We start from the raw sequence: 25,927 nt of genomic DNA, 5'->3' as shown, positions 1-25,927 counted from the left end.
CCCGAAATCCCAGCTACTATCCTCCTCCTCCTCAGTAGGTTGTTCCGCCCTCTCCAAGCATCGGGGACGATGCTTATATTTAAGCTTGGGGAGGGGTAGAGTTGTACATTAGGTGCATTATACATGCATTTTTTCAAAAAAAAAATACCTTTCTTATTTTAATTTTCCTCACATTCTGCATTTATAAAACCCAAAAATATTTTTTTTCTTTTCTTTTCTCAAGTTTTTACATTCCATCATTTTCATGCATCATCATCTAAAAAAAATTAAAAAAAAATTAAAAAAAAATTAAAAAAATAAAAAATAAAAAACTTTATACGAGATGATGACACTCTTTACATACGATAGCTCCATGAAGTGGGAAAACAAGAAATTAAATGAAAAAAAAATATTCTGAGGCGACCGGATAGTTGCCGGAAGTGTAGAATCAGTTATCATAACTAGGGGACCCAAACACCGTAATTCGAGACCCCAGCCTTAGATAATAAAAGAAAATGGAATACTGAAACGTTTTTGTGGGCGGTAATAACAGCTTTAGGATGATTTGCTTCTGAATGTTTAAAAAGAATCTTTATCGACAACTCAGGACCCACAGAACACGGACCTATTTGTTGACACGCGTTACCCTCGCGGTAACAGAGAGCTTAAGTATCAGATCCACACAGTCAAGAAAGAAGAAAGGGTACAACTGTCACATCCAGTACCCCAATCAGAATTTCAAATTCCAAAACGAAGAAACTTTCAGAAAGTCAAAAGTTGATTGAAGAATTCAAAGTTCAAAATGAAGATACAAATCCAAGTTCAATCAAAAATCAAAAGCCGCCTCAAAGTCAAATCTGGCAAATGAAAAAAAAAATTGTGTGATATGATACTTGTGGCTCTCGAAAAAGTGAAAGCATAGGAGTTGGGCTCCTTCGGGTGGGCTCACTGTTTCAGCGAAAAGCTGATTCGCCGTGATGGGTTCTTAAGGATGCGTCGATTCTGATTCTTGGTCATCTAGTCTTAAGGACATGAGATCCGGACTGTGTTATTTTCGCCCATAAAGCTATGTAAGGTATGAAGTTTAAATAAAACTATGGTTGGATTATTGGGTTATATCGTTTAGGGTCTTCCTCACTTTGGGAGTCTGTGATATGTGGAAGGTAGCAAGATGGTCGCCTAGGTATTAATGATTGGAGCCCCATTGATGTAAGGTCTGATCGTATATGTCCGTATTTATAAAAATAAATAAAAAGATTACTTGTGTTCTTAAGTTTTTCTTTGGTTCATTTTTTTTGTTCCTTAAGTATCTTTTGTACTTATGTTTCTTTTTCATGGTTTTCATTGCATGCATTCATTCCTAGCCTTTAGGATCCTTCTGTCCCTTTTTGTTCTATGTTTCTTTTGCCATCTAGAAATCGTCCTGTTTCGTCTGATTCTTGTTCTTTCTTGAGGACAAGAAAGTTCTAAGCTTGGGGAGATTTGTTAGGTGCATTTTGTGCACCTTTTTGCATACCTTTTAGTCCCCTTTTATGCATCTATTTAGCATAGTTATTCTTCATTTTATTGCATATCATCATATTCATTTTAGTCTCTAGATCAACCTTATTTGCACATTTTCATGTCTTTTTCAGGTAAACCGGAGGTTGGGATGCGCTTTGGGAGGTGTCGGGAAGCATTGGCGAAGATTTCGGGATGATCGGGCGAAGAACGAAAAAGTTGGAAAAATCAAGTTTCGAGTCGGAGTCAGAAGGGTACACGGGCCGTGTTGGATTTACACTGCAAAATCAACACGGGCCGTGTTGACAGAAAGGAAATATGTTGACCAAGCTGAACACGGGCCGTGTCATTTTTGCCTTATGCTGAACATGGGCCGTGTTCGACCCAAAAAAACTAACTTTTGGCAGTTTTCCTATTTTTCATATTACGGAAATTGGGTCATTTTGGGCACACACACAACATATTAGAGCAGATTTTGAGAGGGGATTTCAAGGGTTATTGCAAGGGATTGATTAGTAATCATTTGGAAACATTATTTCTAGTATTTGTAAGTTGTAATTGCACATTATTTCCATCTTTTATTCTTGTTTGATTTGTTCTTAGCCATGTGTGGCTAAGAAACCCTAGTTTCTAGTTCTTGTTCAAAACATGTTGATTGCTTGACTTGAAGCATATGATTTGATGTTTGATTTGTGATTCTATTATACTGATTATGTTTTTGTTTAAACTAGAACCCTTAAATTTGATTTGTGTTTGATTGGCCACTTTCATGAATTGAATTTTTGTGTAGTTAATTAACTTTTAGAGCACCTAATCATTCTATTAAGTTAATAATTGGTAACAAGCAATAAGTTTTCTTATTGTAAAACATATATCACATGTTTTCACACTTCCGAGCGTATGAGAAGAAATGAACATTGTTGGGAAGCTTGTATAAAACTTAATGCAGTTTTTCAATGCAATCTAAGAGCGTGTTTAGGTTGAATTAGTAAAGCTAGGTCTAGTTAAAGAGCGTGTTTTGGTTAGACAATTTGGCAAGCGAGAGGTATTAGAGCGTGTTAATATCTTTCAGTACTAACTTAGAATAGCAATCATGAATTAAATCAAGTCATAATCAAGTTGAACAACAACATTGAGAACTAGAACTGGAAGCACTTTTACAATTTGTTTACAAATCTATTTCATTTTGTGCATGCTTTTAAAGTAGATTGTTATTTAGTTATTTACTTTTTCAAACAAAACCCCCCTTTGTGACCAAAATACCCTGTGCAAAGAGGTATAGACTTTTGTCTCGTGTCTCTGGGGTTCGACCCTGCTTGCCTTGTACTACCTTTTAGTGCAATATAATAGTGTTCTTAGGAGTATATCGTACCCCTATTATTTGTTGGGTTTGACATTTCTAACAGCTCTTCTACGGAGAGATTGGCCAAGATTTATGTGAGGGAGGTGGTAGCTCGGAATGGAGTGCCGACCTCGATAGTGTCAGATCGAGACGTGCGTTTTACTTCCAGATTCTGGAATAAGTTTCATGAGGAGTTGGGTACCCAGTTACACTACAGTACCGCGTACCATCCGCAGACAGACGGGCAGAGCCAGCGAATGATTCAGACGCTAGAAGACATGTTGCGTGCTTGTGTTATGGATTTCGGAGGAAGTTGGCACACTTATTTACCCTTGGCTGAGTTTTCTTACAACAACAGTCACCATTCCAACATTGGTATGCCTCAATTCGAGCTCCTTTATGGGAGAAGGTTTCAGACTCCTATCTGTTGGGGAGAGGTGGAACAACGAGTGATGGGTAGCACTGAGATAGTGCTCAAGACGACCGAGCAGATTCAGCAGGTCAGGCAGAGGTTACTGACAGCCTAGAGTCACCAGAAGAGTTACGCAGACAGGCGGCGATCCGAGCTTGAGTTTCAGGTTGGAGATTTTGTCCTTCTGAAAGTATCCCCTTGGAAAGGGGTGATCCGTTTCAGGAACGGGGCAAGCTTGGGCCCCGATACATCGGTCCTTTTAGGGTGACCTCCAGAGTGGGTAGGGTAGCGTACTGTTTGGAGCTACCTACGGAGTTGAGTCAGATCCATAACACCTTCCAAGTGTCCCAGTTGAGGAAGTGTGTAGCCGACGAAACGGCAGTGGTACCGCTAGAGGACATTCAGGTAGATGCGAGCCTGAATTATATTTAAAGGCCGACCGCGATCTTGGATCGAAAGGTGAAGGTTCCGAGGAACAAGGAAGTGCCCCTGGTTCAGGTCCAGTGGCAGCATCGGACATGGTCCGATTTGACTTGGGAGCCGGAGTCAGAGATGCGGGAGCAGCATCCAGAGTTATTTGCGGAGCATGATTTCGAGGGCGAAGTCTGATTCTAGTGGGGGTGAATTGTAACATCCGGATTCCCAGGTATGTTATTTTAATTATTTATTTTTGAGGATCATTGATCTACTCGACGAGTTGGTGCTATAGCTCGCTGAGTAGAAGCGGGATGACCACGTGGGTTTAATGATCTACTCGACGAGTCCGAGGGTAGACTTGTCAAGTAGGCGCTGTGAGTGAAAACCCTAGATCCCTGGGTTTGGGACCTATTTAAAGGCACTTATAGCCTCCTTATGCGGCCACACTTCACAGATAGAGACCCTAAACCTGCCCATTCGTTGTGTAGAGAGAGAGAGAGACCAAATTGAGCATTCTTATGCATTTTTGGAGGAGGATTTGAGGAGCATTGTGGATCTCATCAAGGAGAGGTTGTGGATCTAGTGTTCTTCTAGCATTAAAATCTGTACAGAGGTAAAAAATGCTCATCTTGGCCTCATATTTCGTTAGATTTCATTTTTGGGAGTTTTTAGGGTTTTCTTCCAATCATCTTGTGTCCTTGAGTTATTTGAGCATGGTTTCAGGTTAGAACCTCAGATCTGGACTATAGGAGGCCTTGAGAGTCCAAAGATCCAAGCTTTATTGAGCTAGAGGCAAGCTCATGTGCATTAAACCTTATTTGGAGCTTGTAATGGCATTATGGAGCAAATATGCCATGCATGAACGTAAAGATCGAAGCTTTACGTGACATTCAAGCCTAGGGAGTCTAGATCTAGAGTTTGGAGTGATAGATCTGCCCTAAAACTTCTGAATGGGAGTATAGACTGGATGAACTCGCCGAGTCCATGAACTGACTCGACGAGTCGCTTAGGGTTTATCCCGATAAGTCTGAGCACGATGTAACTCGACGAGTTGACAGGTCTACTCGATGAGTAGAGTTGGTTTTCATAAGGTCTTTGAGGGAATGAGGGGACTCGACGAGTCTTCCCGATGCACTCGACGAGTTGAGTCAACATGGACTGTTGACTTAAGTTTGACTTCTGTTGACTTTTGGAGTTTTGACTAAATATGAGTAATGGAGACCATGGAGGGGTAGAAGGGTCTTTTGCCCTTACCAAGAGTTAAGGAGGGGTTAGTATGAATTTATTAGAATTATGGACTAATTAGAGATAATCATCACATGTATTAGGCGGAGGCTAGATCGGTGATTCGTGTACGAGGTGTATTAGCTTGCTCGCTTCGAGGTGAGTCTTCTCACTATACTTTACCTAGAGTGATAACTATGTGTGACCAGAGGGTCTTATGTGCTTGCTTGAGCTATGCATTTTCTGTGTGACATATGTGTTGTATGTTATATTATGTGATACATAGACCGGACTATAACATCCCGTTATTTTCCTATTTGTAAAGTCAACACAAGTCAACCGAAGTCAAACTATAGTCAACTAAAGTTCTTTTTATTATTTGGATTTTTATTTAAGGTTATGATAATAACCTTTATTTGCTAAAATCTTTAAAATATCCATAGTTGAATTTAGAAGGAAAAGGCTAAAAATCGAGAACTTCGCATCTTATTCTTGCCTCGGACCATATACACTTCGGGCCAAAAAGAGTTTACGATCGTAAACACTTCGGACCGTAAACTCCTCGCAGGTCGTAAACGAGGCTTCGGCCGTAAACATCAAACCGACTTCGGACCGCAAACTCCTCGGTCGTAAACCCTCGCACATATATATAGATTTCCTTCATTTTCTCACTATTTCTCACACATTCAACCCAAGAAACTCGGTTTTCTCTCAACTATCATCAATATTTACACCTTAATCTTCAAATAAGTAAGTGCTTCTCCTATTTTAGTTAGTTGATATCTTGCTTAATCTAGTGAAACTCTATGATTTCATCCATGAAATCATCTCTTTTGCTTAGATCTTCAAGAACACCAAGAACACATACTAGCTCTTTAGACCGCGAACACCTCATTCAAGCTTCAAAACGTAAGTATACATCCTAATACTAGTTATTCTATAGAAATTCATAACTTACAACCTTGAAATCAATCAATTCCAAGAACAATGAGAGTATACGGCCATGAGCATCTCCGTTGGCCGTAAACTCCTATGAAGAACATGTTAGACCGTAAACTCCATGGCCATGAACACCTTGTGTGGCCGTAAACCCCTTTAGAACAATCACATGTGATTGTAACACTTAAATTCAAGTGATTCCTAGTCCCTAAAGTGGTTTCCTATCGTAATTAGTTGTTATATACACTAATTATATTCATATATCTATCAGTATATGCTAATAGGATCCGTTGTGTTCAAGACTTCACTTGACACTTAGCATCCTACACCGATTATACATTTGAATAACTTACAACAGGTGAGTTCATACCCCCACATTTTCATAGTTTTTACTGTTTTAAAGGGGGGGGGGGGGAATACAAGTCTAACACAGAGTTTTTGTGTTATAAACAAGTGATTTTCAAATATCTTATCAAAATGAATTTCAGTTATCATCAAATCAAATGCTTTTAAATGATTGTTTTAAAATGACATCAAGTCATCAAAATGGATTTCAAAATATCAAACACAGTTTAAATGTTTTTATATACTTATATTTTTCCCCAAAAATCATACTAGTATACATATATTTATATAAATAAGATTTAAAAGATTTAGGACTGATAACCCACTTTGGTTCCTTTTCCTTGTTTGGATGTGGGATTACAAGTATCAGTTATTTGTCCGAGTGTCATTTAAATTTTACTTATATATATTTGTATATGTATACAAGTATAAAAGTTGTTCAATTAGTTTCAATTACCCTTTGTAACAAGTTGAGAAAGGGGTTGCATTCATACTAAGTATCAATACAGAAAGTACATATAAATTATAATAGGTATAATTTATGATACACAGAACATTAATTCACTATTCAAATATACTAGAATCAATGTTTTACAAGAATACAGGTTTGATACAAAACTAGTCAAGATTATACATTCTTTCAGACACATGTTAAGAGTACTAATTCAAGAACATACTATTAATCATTTATTTCAGAATGATTGGGCTTTCATAACCATTATACATGTAACGTTTATATGCTTTTATGAGTTAACTAGTACAGGTTGTTTAATTCATTTAAACAATATAGTAAAGTCCTGACATTATAACCAGAATCTCCAGCCGGGGATCGAAACAATGTATGTATAGATCTATATTGGGATTGACAACCCCGCACTCGGATTGCTAGCTACAGTCAGGCATTCACGCTTGTGAGTGACAAATTGTTATCAACATGTGTTCAGCGCACTCATAGCGTTGGGTCAGGCCATCTAGTCAGTATGGTTATAATAACTCATTAAAAGATATCAACAATACGTTAGTGTATAATTAATTAAACTTATGTACTATTTCAAAGTACTAGTTTACAAGATGCAGTTTACAGTCTTACATTACAGTTTACAATAACAGTTGATGAATTCAGACATACTCTCAGATACACGTTTACAAAAGGATTACAATTACAGAACATTGGTTTACAAAAAGAACAGTTTTATGCAACTAAAACTACTTTTCACAATACAACAGAAAATATAGAATTTTCTGAAATACAGTTTACATATTCAAGAAACATAAGGCATTCTTTCAGAACATAAATACTTATGCAGTCACTCAACTTTATGTTGATACTCTCTTTTCAAATTACTTGTATTCTCAGGGAACCAGTAGACAGGTACTCCCCATGCTTTTGAGAAGATGGAGCTATTTATGTATTGTCTTCTTCTTTTGTATAACTATTTAGTTTCAGTGTACAATGTTGAAACATATGTAAATACTTATACTTTTTAAATACAATGGTTGTTTGTACTCTGATTACTATAATGCATGTGTTGTGATACTACAAATAAAGTCCTCCACCCCCGGACGTTTCCGCCGTCTGGTTTGGGGATGTGACAGAGGACCGGAGGGTCCAACGTACTATGAGACCGGAGGGTTCTCAACCAGACCGGACCAGAGGGTCTAACGAGCCATGGGACTGGAGGGTCCCAACCAGACCGGACCGGAGGGCCCAACGAGCCGTGGGACTGGAGGGTCCCACTAAGACACATTGACCGGAGGGTCTTACCGAGCTATAGTCTCGAGTGGCTAGTTATTTGTGCGTGGTATTTTGGGGAACTCACTAAGCTTCGTTCTTACTGTGTTATGTGTTATGTGTTTCAGGTACCTCAGAGGATCGCGGGAAGGCACCGGATTGATTGTACACACACCTGAGCTGGAGATTATATTTATTGTGGATCCTGGATTTGTGAAAAACTGTTTTGAAATATGTTTTGACATTGATACTTGAGGTTTTTCGAGAATTATGATATGTGATTGTGATAATTAAAAATGAAAATTTTGGTTTGAAAATTTACGTTGTTACAGGTATACTATTTAGAAAACTCACTTTAAACACCTCACTAAATCTAGACTAGATATTACCCCTGTAAGTAGGTCAATCAATATTATGACATTGAATCACTGATAAATCTTATTTATAGGTTCATAATAACGATTATGAATATAAATATAAGTTACACGTAAAACAAAATAGGTGTTGCTTAACTTATAGAGTTTCCTGAAAAAAGTCCGGAAAATTCACAAGTAGAACTCCCACCCGAGAGCTTCTATTTGTTGGATTCTCCGATGACTCAGAACCCCACTAAATACATCTAAAATCTAGAGAAATTCTGGACCAAAGAAGTAGAAATTTTCATAGGGAATTGGATACAAGGTGTGCGGAAAATGTGGCTTAGTTGCCGCTAATTATAGGGATTTTTTGGGATGCGCACCACGCCCCTAGCTACGTCGATCCTCCAGGTTTATGCCACGTATCTAAAATGTGATGGTTTACGTCACCCTTCTAGAAGCTATACGCACCGCGCGTATGATATTTTTTTCCTAAAAATCGTATCTTTCTCATACGAGTTTCGTTTTCGACATTCTTTATATCCACACGTAGCTATCGATGAGTACTACAACTTATACTTAGACTCCATCGGCTAATTCTCACTTTATATATATATATATATATATATATATATATATATATATATATATATATATATATATATATATATATATATATATATATATTATAGGCTTAGATTGTTAAAATCCATATAAAAATCATAACTCTTTCATACGAATTCCGTTCTCAACTGTCTTTATATAAACAAGTTCCTATTCAGGTGATCTTCAACTCTCATTCACATTATTTTGGATAACACTAAACCGATTTTATTTTCGACTTTTATGTTGACACTACTGCATCGAAACTTCGAAAAATCATAATTTCCTCATACAAAGTGAGATTTGGGCGTTCTCTATATGAACGCTCTCGCTTTTATGATTACTACCACTTTTTTTAGATTATTTATTCTAGATAACCTTCCAATTTAAAATTTTATTTATTGCTCATAACGCATACGACGAAGAATTATCCTATTCGGAGATTTTACTTATAAATATTCTCATTTATTATATTTTAATGTCTAGCTTGAACTCGCGGGCGTTACATGAACTAACCACCCGGCTGTACAAGCCGTCGATTCCTTACCATGTACGTCACCTTCAACGATTTTTATACAGATGGAAGCATTCCGTTTGGCAAGGTATTATAACTTTTCCTAGTAAGTCACTCATATCAGGTTCCATCATAGCCGTATTAACGCATCATTGTTTATCATGCACACACCTCAGTCCATGGCTTATTTACTTTCATATGTGGATGATATCATTCTCACATCATCCTATTGATCCATCTTATAGTAGATCATTAGTCAGATTAGTTAGAAGTTTGCTATATAGTGTCTTGTACTTCTTCTTAGGGGTCTCTACTACTCGTTCAACTACTTAGATATTTTTATATCAGTAGAAGTATGTGGCTGATATTCTTACTAGGGCCAGATGATTCATTGGATCCCTTATAGAACTCTTGCTGAAGTAGTTCGCAAATTGGATTCCTTGGGTTAGCCTATATAGATTCTACCATTTGTCGTAGTTTGGCAGGTATACTTCAATAATTCACATTCATTAGATCCAACATTGCTTTTATGGTTCAAGATACTAGTCTCTACATTCATGATCCATGGTACATGCTCTCAAATGAATTTTACGATATATTCATGGTAGCGTTGATCACGTCTTTATTATATACTTCTCCAGTCATCAACCTTACATCTAATAAAGATGATGAGTGTTGCGATGTCCTATTACACGACGATCCACTTTAGGTTATTGTGTTTTCCTTGAAGACAGTCTTATATTCTCGTCTGCTAAATGCAGCGCGTCATCTATCGATCCAACATAGAGGCGAAGTATCGTGGTGTCACTAACGTCATTGGCGAGACTTGCTAGGTACAGGTCTTAAAGTGCATTATTGTGCCACTCGGAAAGCAACGATTTTCTATTATGACAACATTAATGTTATATACATGTCAACTAATCCAATTCAGCACCAACACATCAATCGCATCGAAATAGACATTCATTTTATTTTTAATAAGGTTGCTATCGGTCATGTTCGAGTTATTCATGTTCCCTTTAACATACCTTGTATGCTCATATATGTACAAATACACTATTTATCTCCATTTTCACGAATTTTAGAACTGTCTAGAACGTTCAACAACTTCTTTCCGATAAAACTATACGAGGATGGTGATGTATTTTTTGTATACTTCCATGTTGTATGTTTGTATCTGGCCCTATGTATTGTTTGGCCCATAGATTGACTAGATAATCTATGGGGATATCTCCAAAAAAGTCTCAATATTTTGGGCCAATTTTTAATAAAGTCCTAAATTTTATTTTTTGAATAAAAAAGTTCTGACTTTTTCACCTTTTGAATAGAAAAGCCCAAGAAACCAGCTAATTTATTCACTTTAGCCCTTTTCGACCTGTTCAGCAGGTCATCGGACTAAATTGTTAATTTTTCGAAAATAATGAGACTTTTTTGCAGATTTCGTTAAAAAAATTTTATAATGTATAAACATATTTTTTTACATATCTATATCTATTTTTAAGTATTTGTATATTTTTTTTTATGTTTTTATATGTATATATTTACATATTTTTATGTATTTTAAATGTATAAACGTATTTTTTTTTACTTATTTATATGTATTTTTAACCATTTTACATATCTTTTTATGTGTTATTTTTTATGTATTATGTATTTATATGTATTTCTATGTATTTTTACGTATTTATGTATTTTTAAAAGCTTTTTATATAGATGTTTATATATTTTAAATGTATAAACATATTTTTTACGTTTTATATCTATTTTTAAGTATTTTACATATTTTTTATGTAGTATGTATTTATGTATTTTTTGAAGTGTTTTATATAGATGTTTTTGTATATTTATGTATTTTAAATTTATAGACGTATTGTTTTACGTATTCATATGTATTTTTATGTGTTTTTATGTGTTTTTATGTATTATGTATTTATATGTATTTTTGCGTATTTATGTATTTTTTTAGTTTTCTTATATAGATGTTTATGTATTTTTATGTATATTAAATGTTTAATTTTATTATTTTTACGTGTTTATATATTTTTTACGTAAAAATAATACAATTAAACATTTAATATACATAAAAATACATAAAATCTATATAAGAAAACTAAAAAAATACATATATACGCAAAATTTTATATAAATACATAATATATAGATGTTTATGTATTTTTATGTAAAAATACGTTAAAAAATACGTTTATACATTTAAAATACATAAATATACAAAAACATCTTTATAAAAACAATAATAAAATACATAAATATGTAATACATAAAAAATATGTAAAATACTTAAAAATAGATATAAATACGTAAAAAATACGTTTATACACTTAAAATACATAAACATCTATAAAAAGCCTTAAAAAATGCATAAATACGTAAAAATATATAAAAATACATATAAATACATAGTACATAAAAAATAACACATAAAAATATGTAAAATGGTTAAAAATACATTTATAAATAAGTAAAAATATACCTTTATACATTTAAAATACATAAAAATACGTAAATATATACATATAAAAACATAAAAAATACAAAAATACGTAAAAATAGATATAGATATGTAAAAAATATGTTTATACATTACATAAAAATTTTGACGAAATCTACAAAAAAGTCCCATTATTTTTGAAAAATTAACAATTTGGTCAAATGACCTGCTAACAGGTCAAAAAGGACTAAAGTGAATAAATTAGCCGGTTTCTTGGACTTTTCTATTTAAAAGGTGAAAAAGTCAGGACTTTTTTATTCAAAAAATAAAATTTAGGAGTTTATTAAAATTTTACCCAAAATATTAGGAATTTTCTGAAGATATCCCATAATTTATGTATATAAACTTTGTTTACCCTCGTATGAAAGACAATGAGTGATTATACCATAATAATGGGAAAGTAAAGGTCGCAATCACTTTTATAGTTCTAGTGTAATTAAGGGTTATGGACACCCTTTTATTTGAAAAAAAAACTAGATATTATAACAAATTATTGTATGGACATCCTTGTATTTTTTTTAGATGGATACCCATTGTATCTTTGGATTAAATTAATTCAATAAACAATTATAACTTATAACAAGTTATAAGAGAGTATAAGATGTAAAGTGAGAAAAAAAATAAAGGATATGTAAGAAAGCCTAGACCCAAATAATAATAGAAAACAAATCTCTTATAATTATTAGGTACTCATATTGTTCGGATTAACCAAATAAACAATAGTCCTAACAAATTACAAGAAAATTTTACCATGAAATTTGAGAAAAAAAAAAGAAGAGAAGTTTTAGCTTCCCTTTTAACCCTTGATTTGAAGTTTATATCATGTGGTTTTTAGGTTCATCTTCCATCTCCATTGTCATTCGACTTTCCCCGTCGCTGACAAAGACTACTTCTTTGCTACTCCTCAATTCTCCGGTCGTCGGTTCTTGAAAAGTAGTCAAAGCCCAAAGGTTTGAATATTTTTTTTTCTATGGAATTGAAGAAACTAAGATATAACTATTTTTTTAAACTGTTATATAACATATCTGACAAGCTATGCAGTTATTGCGGTCAAAAATATAATAACGGTTACCAGGCGCTATTTGAAATCGCAGTTTTCGCGGTGTTATAGCAGTGATATAGCGTTTTTTATATTATGTAGAATTTATATATATTAGAGTATTAATCAGTAAATCATAATTCAAAGTTCAACACAATCCAATTAATTAGTTAATCGGTAAATCATACTTCACATATCATAATTAGTTAATCATATTTCACAAGCCGGTTAAAAATATCACAGTTAATCATATTTTAACACAATCAACAAGAAAACATAAGCAATACTTAACATTTTATCATAATTGAACACAATCAGAGTTAGCAAATAAAATAATTAAACAATTTAAAAGTTAATCATATTGTATTACTTTAAGTCTTCAACACAACTAGCAAGAAAATACATATATGATTGCAATGCAAGTCATCACAATCAGAGAATCACAATTTTATTAAATGGAATTGCACAAAAGTTTTGATTTGGGCTAATAAGAAAAAATAATTTTATTCAATTAAATGACATAAAAAAACGTTTTTTAATGTGAGAGCCCAAAAGTAGACTTTATTCAAAAAGCGGTTATCGCGCCACTATAGGGGTGACAATAATAACGGTAAATAGCGGTAAATCGCAACGCTAATAGCGTCACCACTATTTCAAACCGTTATTTTGGAAATTGTGGTTCATTACCTTCGCTAACCGCTATAGCACCGCTATATCGTCGCGATTGACGACATAGCTGACAAGCAATATCATAAGCTAAGGTTAATTACTTTACTTTTACTAACCAACCAAAATCAAACAGGACCATAAACAGATAACAAAATTTTTAGAACTTTGAAAAATAAAACCAAAAAGAGTTGGATGAGATAGGCGAGTCAATGAGTAAAACGCCCTAAAACGGCACAGTGGCCACAAAAGCGGGCTAAAACACGACTTTGCCTTTTTCCATTCCAGACTCTTTTTTTTTTTTATTTTATTTTATTTATTTATTTATTTTATTTTTTATTTTTTTTTTATCTGATTATGATATGCCGATCATAATACTGCTTCCATGATAGTACTCAATATGTATATACCATATATTACCTATTTCTATTAATTATTATCGTTTTCTAGAAAAAGCTTAGGTAATTTCTTTTAAATTTAGTTTATCGTTCATATTGCACAATAATTATTTAGTTATCCTAAGTAACTAAGGAAAATAAAGTAATCTAATTAACCACATTTTAATAAAAGAAAAATAATAATAATAAAATATATTTTTAGCAAAATTAATATTTTAGTCGGGAAAGACATTTTATACCAAGATTTCTTTTTTTTTTTTTGACAAAAATGTACATTTCAGATTGAATTTCTTACCAACACTCTGGATTACAAACTGAAATTTTGGATTCCGGGAAAAAAACATTAGAATTTAAAGAATTGGTTCAATATGATATTAATTCTTTAGTATTCTGAATTGTTGTTTAATTATTTATTGAACTGGTGTATATATATATATATATATATATATATATATATATATATATATATATATATATATATATATATATATATATATATATATATATATATATATATATATAGGTTTAGGTTGTATGGAAAACAAAAAACCTTAAAAAAAAACCGTAAAAATCAAAAAAATACATAAAAAAAATACTTAGAGATCACAAAACTTTTTTTTGAATGTTTTTATAAAAAATCGCAGCTTTTTATTAAAATTCGTTGAAAAAAAAATCAATTTTTTTTTTGTTTTTTTTTTATAAAATTTTTTTTTTTAAAATTTTTTTTAGCGAATTTGTATAGAAAGCTGCAATTTTTTATAAAAAAATATCAAAAATAAAGTTTTGTGATCTCTAATTATTTTTTTATGCATTTTTATGATTTTTAGGGTTTTTTTCCAAATAACCATTCCCTATATATATATATATATATATATATATATATATATATATATATATATATATATATATATATATATATTATTTCGATGTGTCTATTAGTGATTATCACACATACACAGTTACGCACTAATATTTTTAAATTACTATTTAGTTTTTGTCATAATTTTATAACTATAGTGGTTTTATAGTATGTCATGTCGACTCGGTAACCTAAATCTTTTAGATGATTTAATTTGTCATCAAATTAAAAAACAAATGAGTTTTATTCCAGAACTAGGTTAAAACCCGTGGATCCACGGGTGTTAATTTTAAATAGAATTAAAAAATTGATTATGTAATAAAATTATACACCATTCGTTTATAGTTATAATAGCAATGTATTTGTAACATTTTACCAAAAAAAATAATGAACTTAAAGCTTTTACCAACATTGGATATATAACATCTTACTTTGAGTTATATTTCTTGCATTTTACCAACAATGTACTTTTATTATTCTGTCAAATATAACATCTTACTTTGGGTTTTATTTCCTTTTTTAATTTAATTTAATTATTTTTTATTTTTAAGCATTGTACTTTGAAAGTACAATGTTATAATTATGTATGTATTTGAAATAAGTTTCCCTTTCATGCAAAATATGAAGATGACAAAAAAAACCAAAAAAAATCTATAAACAAAGATAGTCCTTGTTTGAAATATTTAACAAAATTGGTTCGATTTTAGTTTTTCTTGTACATTAATAGTAGAAATAACTAAACACAATGTATTTTATTAACTTTGATATGTTTTTAGATACTTAACTAAAATAATTAAACATATTATACAATGAGTAATTGATGCACGTTGGCTTATAAGGTAAAATGCAAAAACAGATTTTTAGAAAATTTTGACTTCTATGGTGAAACTAAAAAATTTCAACTTCGAAATTAACATCAATACTTTTAGATTTTTAGAACATGTTGATGGAACATTAAACAAACTACAAATCCACGAATATTAAGAAACAGTTAGTGTCATAAGACTATTAAAGCGAACACTTTTATTGGGTTTGATATAGGAAGTAAAATATCCAACTTCTAAATATGTTGGTCCTAGAAATTTGAGAAAAAAAATGATTTTATTTAACAACAAATATTTTATAAAGATGAAAAACCAGTGGGTGACCGGCAAAAGTACAAAAACTGAAAGAAAACACAAATATACAATTACAGAATGAGTAAAGGAATGTAACAACAAGATTTACAACTCAACAAACACTAAAAAATAGCAACGAACTTTAGAATTTGGATATTAGAGAGAATAGATCTTCAACAGCACAGAACAACAATGAACCATAGAGATTCAACAATGAACCATAGAGATTCAACCAGATGTAGAATATAGACAAATTATAACAAAGGAAATCCATAACCAAAGTTAAGTTACTTACAACCTCTATATCAATTACCGTGTTCCATTGAGTAAGTGATGTGTGTTTGTCTGTGCTCGTAAAACAGTAAGAGAGAGACTTCAATGGTGGCATCCGTAAACAGTTGTAATCAGGGAATCGGGTGATTGAAGCCGGTAGGTGGTTGTTGGGCTGGAAAAGCAAATAAATGGATGTTACCTATTTTTGTTGATAGCAAATACAATCATATTCTCTTTCCACAACCCCTGTTCACACCAAATACAAACGTTATATCGATATCTATATTCTTTAACGGAATAAAGAATTTAGAAAACACCTTCTTAGTTTTTTACAAGAATCAAACATACCTTCAAGCCTCATGCCCTAGAATTAGAAGAAGCAGAGGATTCCAACCCTAAAGACTTCACTGAACAGAAGATTAAGAATTTGAGTTTTTAAATAGATTAAAGTCAAAAGGCTAGATGAAAAAAAAAACACTTCAACTGTTACATATAAATTTTAACCATTGAAGTATCTTCAAATTGTAACAGATGCAAAAACTTGTAGCAAAGTAATAGTGACTCGTTAGTAAAAAAGTCACCAATTACTGTAGTGAGGATGCTACTTTTGGCCAATGAAATAAAGGCATCTGGTAATTCAGGGGAAGAAAGAAATGAAGCAGCAAAAAAGTAACAATAGGATGTCTTCTGTCTAGCAAACTTGAGCTTTTTCAATCGATTCTCCGCCACCCACCTTTTAAAATGACATCAAGATTTATAAACTCCTTAAAAAGTTATGGGCTTTAACCGTAAATTCAAAAAATATATTATTAAAGAGGGATCACTTTAAAGCTTTAGGTAATCGCCTTTCAAGATCTTTTAGTTCTTCGGGATATATAGATTAGCATGCATTAAAATCTTGCACTGCTAACTTTAGGTAATCTTCGTTGCTAATGTTTGATGAGCTGGAAATTCAATACAAGATTAAGGATTATGCAGTCAAAAATAAAATCTAAATTGTTTGAGACTTGAAATTAAGACTGCATATATGTAGTTTTCAATATTCTTGTATGGTTTACATTGTAATGTTCTATATTTCTTCTAGTAAACATGCGTTCTAGATTGCCATTGAAGGGACCTTAAGAGCATCATCCACCTGTTGGGCCCAACTGATATTTACCACATACATGACACAACAACGTTCATTATATTGAGTAAAAATATAAGATTTATGAATAAGATTCAGATGAGTATGAAGTATGAAATGAATACCTGCACTCCCAAATTTGTCCAAGAGTGAAGTTAGATAACTAAGACAACCAACATTTTGATGATGCATAAAAACATAAGCCGTTGTTGAGGGCTAGTTGAAAAGATAACCATTCTTCATTTGATATTTCATCACCTTGGTCCAGTCATACAAATTTCTAAGTCATTCTGAGATATATGCCAAGTATGATTCCCTCTCATTTGAATGACATCTAAATGATGATAACAAATTAAGAATTTTGAGTATATGTTATAGTAGTAATAATAACCAACATACCTTCTAAGCTCTAATCAATGTAACATCACACTCAAATGTGTTTGGTTTAAAGGGAATTTTATATCCAAATCTTTTGCATACTCATGCATACCAGGGAATATGATGTCAAAACCAGATGGAGATGCTTCATTTTTCTTAGTGACCAAAGCAAAATTTGACTCAATATAATGTAAACCTGCAACAAGAATCGATTGTTTATCTGGAGAATATGAGCATATTATGAAAAGGAACAGAGCACACAGCCACATACCTTTGTTAATTTGGTCTTTCCCTAAGTACTCATGCTAATGTTGAAGAGAGAGTATCTTTAATTAATATGGAATGATGAGGAAGAAAACCACATGAACCATCATCGAGCTGATTATCCAGTAACAGTCATGGAAATAAGGGGACTTGGGAGAGTTTGGGTAAGGGACCAGGGATACCCCGGTTGTTTCATGAGGAAACATAAACTTCCACATTGCTGAATAGCTTCAGTATTCATTCTTTGGTCAATCAATGGTCTGAATACAATTTGTAGATAATATCATTTTATTATTTGAAGCAAACCAGTTAACTTGAGCAACTGAATGCAATCAGTAATACCATGACAGTAGGATTAACTTGTTCATCATGTGAAGAAGCTTCAAACAAAAAACCTGAATTAAGCCATAAAATGTAGATCCACAAAATGTGAATCCCAAAGATGATCAACACAACTATGGTATAATCGACTAATTAAACGCACAAGAAAAAAGATCTGTAAGTTAATAGATTAAGAATGATTTTGTGGAACAAATCATCAAATCAAGACATCTGGAAAAAAGATCATCAATCAAATCAGGAGGGAAACACAACCAAAAAGAGTAGTGTGGAGGAACAGACTTAGGTTTACCTAAAGTTGTCGGAGAAGATGACCATCAATTCCTGATTCTTCGTTCTTCCATAGCCAGATATGTGTTTCGCAGAGAGAGACCAATGAAACTATTTAAGAATACAATAATCCAGAAAAAAAAAAATTGAAGTTTCATAGGAAAACATACCGAGCTTGTAATCTCAGAGCTGATGGTAGAGATTGATTGTCAGCTCTACTCAATTTCCGATAACAAAATTAGGGTTAAAATGAATGGGTATGGAATTGTAATCATATAAATAAAGAGATTGATAAATAATTTTGGAAACGATTACATTAAAAAATCTTTGGAATTTGAGAGCTGAGAGCTGAGAGCTGATTTATCGCATAGAAGTTGGAAACTCTTAATTGTTTCCAACGAACAGAGCGGAATGAAGGCGGATGAGGTTTTAAGAGGCAGAAAGGGTATTTTCGGAACTTCACATAGAAGCTTTGGAGCGGGAAAAATCGCTGGGAGGGGGCTTAGCAATTGCCACGTGGCAATTAGCTACGTATTTATTAGGATAGAAGATTTTTCTTTGCGTCCGTTTCTACTCTAATTCGGAAAATTCAACAAAAATTTAAACCGCTTAGAAAAGTTTTCAAAAGAAATGAACTTTTTTACCGTAAAATTTTGTGTGAAAGATCATTATATTTACAAAAATGACATTGTTTTGGACCGGAAGAAAAAAAAAACAAATGTTCAAAGATGTGATTACAAAGTAAAGCCTACCGAAAAAGCATCTCACGATAAAAACATTTCATAATGGTTTTTCGAAACTAAGAAGTTAAAATCAAGATGCACGTGCACCCAAATAGTCACGAACAAAAGGTACACAAAAAATCAAATCCTACACCGATCTAGAAAAAGAAAAATATGCCTGTAAGTGGATCTTACATGTTGGTATGACTTCTGTTCGTAAGAGCCTATATGGCCTAATGGCTGTGGACTTGTCATTGATGAAAGCTTCGAGAATAGGAGGACCAATAGAATTTTATGCATGTCCATTGCACATTAGTACCTATATTATATATATTATTTCGAGCACCTTATATTCATTGTCTCTATTCAATCGTATCTTTAACATAAATATCTAAACCGATTGGATAGAGCAAAACATAACATAAAGGTGGAAAAAGAGAGTATTTTCCACGTCATTCATATATATCGATACATCCATTACACCATGTATTGTTTTATTTAGGCGGCTATACTATACATGGATTCGTACTAAGCTTTTCAAAATTTATAGGTTGTTCATGGGTGAGATTGGCTTTCCTTAAAAGCCTTGGATTCTTCAGGAGAGGAGCAACATCTATTGCAACTGCCTCCATGCCCTTGATTACAGCATCCATGGTGGCATCCACCACCCCATCCGCTGCCACCTCCACCATAGTTTCCTCCACCACCACCATAGTTTACACCATATTTTCCTTCATCACCATTTGCTTCTTTATTTACGGAAAATGCTTTGGCTTCTTCTGTTGAAGTACAACATCTGTTACATTTTCCACCATATCCTTGACAGCATCCATGGCGGCATCCACCACCCCATCCGCTGCCACCTCCACCATAGCTTCCTCCACCGCCACCATAGTTTACACCGTACTTCCCTTCATCACCATTTGCTTCTTTATTTAACAAAGATGCCTTGGCTTCTTCTGGTGAAGTACAACATCTGTTACATCTACCTCCATATCCTTGACAACATCCATGGCGGCATCCACCTCCCCATCCACTGCCACCGCCACCTCCACCTCCACCATAGTTTCCTCCTCCGCCGCCATAGTTAATACCATACTGTCCGTCATCACCCTTAGCTTCTACCTTATGCGCGTGAACAGCTTTTTTTGATTTTGCTTGATTTTCCGCAAACGCCTTGGCTTCTTCTGGTGAGGTGCAACATCTGTTGCAACTTCCTCCATGTCCTTGATAACAGCATCCATGATGGCATCCGCCACCCCATCCGCTGCCACCTCCACCATAGTTTCCTCCGCCGCCACCATAGTTTACACCATACTTTCCTCCATCTTCTTTAGCTTCTACTTTATGCGCGTCCGCAGCTTCTTTTGCTTCAACATAAAAAAAATAATCAATATTCTAACAACTTAATTTGAATAATCAGTCACGAGAAAGAGAAGATACGGACTCTGAGGCGTCGTCTCTTGCTTGGAAATATCGTCACCAAAAGTGGATGAAAGGAGAATGATCACAATTAGTGCAAAAAGCAAATATGAGTTGGTCTTCATTTTCGCTGTGGGTTTCTATGGGTATGGATGCCTCTATTTATACTGAATTTAGGGTTTGGATATGAAACTTTTGCATGCTATGGATGATAGTTCAAAATTTTTGGACTTTGATGGTCAAACTATCATCGTGTTTTCAATTCCCACTTGATTGTTGCAGTCGAGGAGTAGGTCATTAGGTGTGCCATATGCAGGTTGTGGCATGTGTCTTGATTGACTCTGTTGAGTGACACCTGGAAGTTGAATACAGGTTTTAGTGTGGCTTTTTTGATTTTTTCTATGCCTAGTCTATCCTCATCGGCTTATATCCTTGGTCCTTTGTTTGTTTCTGCTACAAATCGGCCTGAATTCAAAGCTTATACACGGCAGAATTAAATAAAATCAGGAAACGAACAGAATTATTCATTTTGTTGCGGTAAAATAGAGTTTAAATCTTGGAAAAACAATACCTAAGGATTAGGAGTTTTTTTTAGTATGGTTGATCTATATTAAAAAAAATTTGTTAGTCATCAAATACAATAAGTATTTTATGATTTATTTTTTTATCTAGTTTTTGAAAATGTGTTTTCTTAGTCATCAAATAAAATACATATTTTATGATTTACTTTTTATTTATTTTTTGAAATGTTTTTTCATAGTCATCAAATAAAATATATTTTTTTATTTACTTTTTATCCGTTTTTTGAAACATACACATCTTTTTATATTTTAAAACTTATTTAGTGATTTATTTTTTGACTGATAGCTGAAAAGATGGACTTTTTATTATGGTTTTATATACATGGCTTGTTTATCTGACGAGACTGCACCGAACACATTGACCGTTGTTGGCCTTCTTCACCTTGGACGTATTCCCTAAAACACCATCGTCCCATTTTCATTCTTTTTCTTTCTAATTATCAGAGATCGTCATATAAACGATGATGATGAGTGTATTCCTTGCTGTACAGTCATAATTTTGGTGTCTACGATTCGAGGACATATACATGCTTTTATTTCTCCTGTTGCTATGTAATTTTTTTTTCACATAAATGGAATTGGCCACGTGGCACAGACTGGGTAACCACATAATCTTTAACTAAATATGTGGCAGAATAAACCGATCATATTATGTTAAAAGCACCAGATAAGTAGGTCATAACGGGACATCTTTTATTTTGTTTTCGAACCAAATAAAACTTTTTTTTGTTTTAAATACTTGTTTTTGTTGGGAAAATCTCACTTTAATAAAACATTTTGAAATAACAAATATTGTTTCAAAATAAAAACACACACACAAATGATGTCATAATTAATACACAACATATCAATCTTAAATACCATTACATGTTTTTCTTTTTATTCATTCGAAATCATATTCAAGTTCTAACAGCCTTAATAACCATAACCTACAATGCATATAATTTAAGTGGGTCGGGTTTGAGAACTTGGTGAGACACATAAGGTTTTCAATCCTATAATATTATAATGATAATAAACTATATGTAATAATCATGCAAACACGCTTTACCAAACAATATAGACTTATAATCCAACGTAGATATCTATAATGCAATCTACCTATAATTACCCAACATAATCGATTCTTAAAAATCCTAATCAACTATCATCTAGAAGAATCGACTTACATGATGAAACGTATTGAGCAATGGTTTGACTACACAGTTAGAAGATTCCTCGATTGATGTTAAGTCATAAAACAATTCAAACATTATAGTATTTGATAAATATGATATCCCTTTTTTTTTGAAAGTGTAACCTCCCAAAAATCTCAACAAATTTAAACTTTTCAAAACAACTCATTTATTAACAAAAGTTTTTACAAAACATTGTTTCCAAAACATAATTTAAAATAAGAGTCTCCCAAGATCCAATCTATTGTAAAACCAATGATCTGTACGGTCACGCATTCGCCTTGCCACGAATAATCTGAAGAACCTAAAACGATAAACAAAACTATAAGCACAAAGCTTAGTGATTTCCCCCAAAGTACCAACACGATAAACAAATAGCACATAAACAACAACAACATGTATTGGGTCTACAACTAAAAGACTGGATTACCCCTGAACCCACAGTATGAGTCTGGCTTCCCTATCAAGCCCACAACTCATATTTGGCCTGCTCTTGAGCCCACAACATAAGTCTGGCTTGCCCCCGGGGCCTACAGCTTATGTCTGGCTTACTCCCAACCCAATCAGTCATCGGACTGGAATACCAATCTTCAGCCCTCAGTACGAGTCTGGTATACCAACCGGGTCCTCAGCTCATATCTGGAATGCTACTGATCTCTCAGTTTGAGTCTAGCATGACCTACCCATCCCTCAGCTCATATCTGGATTGATTCAATACCCTCAAGCCCACAGTACGAGTCTGATATACCAACCAGATCCTCAACTCGTATTTGGAATGCACGTGAGCCCTCAGTATGATTCTGGCATGCCCTACCCGGCCCTTAACTCATATCTGGAATGCTACATGGTTTTTTGGCTAAAGCACGAAGCAGTACAACCTCAACCCAACACAATATGCTGACAGCTAACAAACATATACAGGTAATCATGCAGACAAAATCACAAGTAGTCCTACTGATCTACCATACAAGCATATAAGACTAGCATGCATATCTATTCCATACTCAACATATCAACAATATCAGGTTATCCAACTAATGGGCCGACCTTGGTGCCTTCGATCCGTAAATACAGTGAGGAAAAATAACCTCGCACTGCCGAACTATATAGACGATCCCTGGTTGCTGGCTGACAGATCCCCGAACCGCCAATATCAAAACAACACCTCATCAACAGCTGATCCCACGAATAATCTCTGACTGCAGACCCACTAAAATCCACGCGCTATCAAATACCACAATAACAACCCGTCAACATCTAGCCCCCGACTTACACTATGAGTCCAAATTAGGGTAAAAGACCTTTTTACCCTTCTCTAGCTTAGCCGAAACTAGATAACCAAAGGCAAAAAATCGAAAATAAGCATTTAAGGCCCAAATATGGCCCAATTTTCCAAAATTCCTTTCGTGGGCCTTTACCCAAGAAAGTCCAACAAGTCACAACAGCCCAACTATAAAAATCCAAATGGCCCAACATGGCCCAACGCAACCAAGCCCAAAACGAAAAACCCAAGTCTGACGAGTACGCGGGACGTACTCAGCTTGTACGCTCAACGTACAACATGGGAGGCTTGTACGCACAACGTACATACTTGTACACCCAGCGTACTCACCAACCATGACCATCTTTCCAAATTTATCACTTAATTCATTATCCAAGCTCATATATGACTTCTCCAAGGTGGTTAATCACATAAAGTTGCCAACTTTATGTGCATGCATGGGTAAATGGGACTCTAGAGATCAAATGAGCTTAATACTTGACTTAATATATGCATGGAACCAAAACCACCATAAAGTTTGCACCTTTATGCCCAAGGAACCCATGATATATTCAGATCTACAATTTCAAGCTTCAAAAACGAGTTTAACTCCCACTTATCAACCAAAAGGGGTCAAAATGACGAAAAATGAACCAAGAAGAAGATCCATTAAATGAAAAGGCAAGGTTTGAAATTTATACCTCCCAAGCTACCAAAAGGAGATTCAAATGTTGGATCTCAAAGTTTTCTTTCAAAGAACAAGTGTTCAAGTTTATCCTTCCTCTTCTAGATCCATAAAACCATCCACAAATCTCACAAGAGCTTCAAGATCACCAAATATGGGCTAGGGGAGTCGCATTAGGGTTTTTAGAGCATGGAGGTTGTCTTAGAAATTATCAAAAGGGGCTATCATATAGCTTATATAGGGCACAACACAAAAATTAGGGTTTTCTAACTGGCCCTTGTACACCCAGCGTACTCCTCGTACGCCCAAACGTATGAGGCCTCGTACCCCCGCACCACCCTTCGCAGTACGCCCTGCGTGCACCACTTTACACCAAGTCTACTGACCTCCGCAGTAGTACGCCCCACGTACTCCCTTGGTACGCCCCACATACTAGGGTTCCCTCTAAAACCATAAATACTCTGAACGCCATAACTTCCTCTATCTAATTTCGTTTCCGACGAACTTTATATCCACGGAAAGGTGACGAGAAGTCCTACACTTCTAGTAACCCATCATAGCCTTGAAACTCCCTGAACCAAACCCAAAATTCATAAATGGTCGAGTTAACAAATTACGATTATGCCCTTAGGCTCCGATACACCATCGAACACTCGGATCACTTAAACTTTAACATCCTTACCCAAAGAGGGCCAAATCCTTTCTTTCCCCAAGCTCTCAAGCCTTATGATAACTGATGATCGGTCCGCAACCCTGAATAATGAAACGGTTCGAAAGCGGGTGTTATAACTCTCCCCTACTCAAATTCGATTTCGTCCTCGAAATCATTCCTTATTATCCCCGACATGCCCAACGGCCTGAGGGACACAACCACAACCTTGAACATACAATTACCTTCCCAAGGCAACTGAACCCAACAAGATTTCCCACTCGAAGTAGATGAATCCACAATCCCATGCAGAAACCCAACCTACTTTATCTGAAGCCTGAATTCTCGAACTGGTCTGACTCCTTGATAGACCGCCCATACTGAACCAATGCTAAATCCATGACACTTATCCATCAAACTATCTATTCAATTCCTGATGATAACAATTCCATGAAGACAATGAGATACAAGATTTAGATTTCCTTAACCGTCGGACCTACATGCTGCTGCTATAATGATGAAAGTTCATCACTTGCCCGACCTTCACACAGGTGGAACCATCCCATAGCATATACACATAAGCAAAATCCCGAACCCTCCAACTGATTCCTTTGACATACATATATCTTAATCCACATCTTTCTGAGCACAGAACATGCACGGATACACTCACGATTCCCAACGCGAGATTCCACCAAATGCCCGCTCGAAAATGGCCACTCATATTCTTCTCGAAGACCCTTCCCTACAACTGATGAGTATCCATTTATGAATCTACCCCCAGTCCATGACTGGGGACACTACCATAAACATGTACAAATGATTCTCAA

At 34.3% G+C, this 25,927-nt stretch overlaps 1 protein-coding gene and 1 pseudogene across 1 annotated transcript; both read right to left on the bottom strand.

Moving 5' to 3' along the window:
* Positions 1-226: 226 nt before the first annotated feature.
* On the bottom strand, positions 227-19,579 carry LOC145127402 (ent-kaurene synthase 1, chloroplastic-like; annotated as a pseudogene).
* Positions 19,580-19,741: 162 nt separating this feature from the next.
* M17 (glycine-rich protein / late embryogenesis abundant protein (M17)) lies at positions 19,742-20,952 on the bottom strand. Its single transcript, XM_079060769.1, has 2 exons — positions 20,772-20,952; positions 19,742-20,694 (listed from the first exon to the last, which is right to left on the bottom strand). The coding sequence occupies exons 1-2, from the start codon at positions 20,869-20,871 to the stop codon at positions 19,880-19,882; spliced, it is 915 nt and encodes a 304-aa protein (XP_078916895.1). The 5' UTR covers positions 20,872-20,952; the 3' UTR covers positions 19,742-19,879.
* Positions 20,953-25,927: the final 4,975 nt, after the last annotated feature.

Source organism: Lactuca virosa, chromosome 7 (genome assembly GCF_052849685.1).
Source record: "Lactuca virosa cultivar CGN04683 chromosome 7, Lactuca_virosa_CGN04683_v6, whole genome shotgun sequence".
NCBI classification, from domain to species: Eukaryota; Viridiplantae; Streptophyta; class Magnoliopsida; order Asterales; family Asteraceae; genus Lactuca; species Lactuca virosa.
This window is presented reverse-complemented; position numbering and strand designations above follow the sequence as displayed.

Excerpts from the sequence above, each read along its gene's own strand:
- M17 (XM_079060769.1), bottom strand. The coding sequence starts at position 20,871 with ATGAAGACCAACTCATATTTGCTTTTTGCACTAATTGTGATCATTCTC. Across the intron at positions 20,695-20,771 it reads GCAAGAGACGACGCCTCAGA|CAAAAGAAGCTGCGGACGCG; the intron begins GTCCGTATCTTC and ends TTTATGTTGAAG.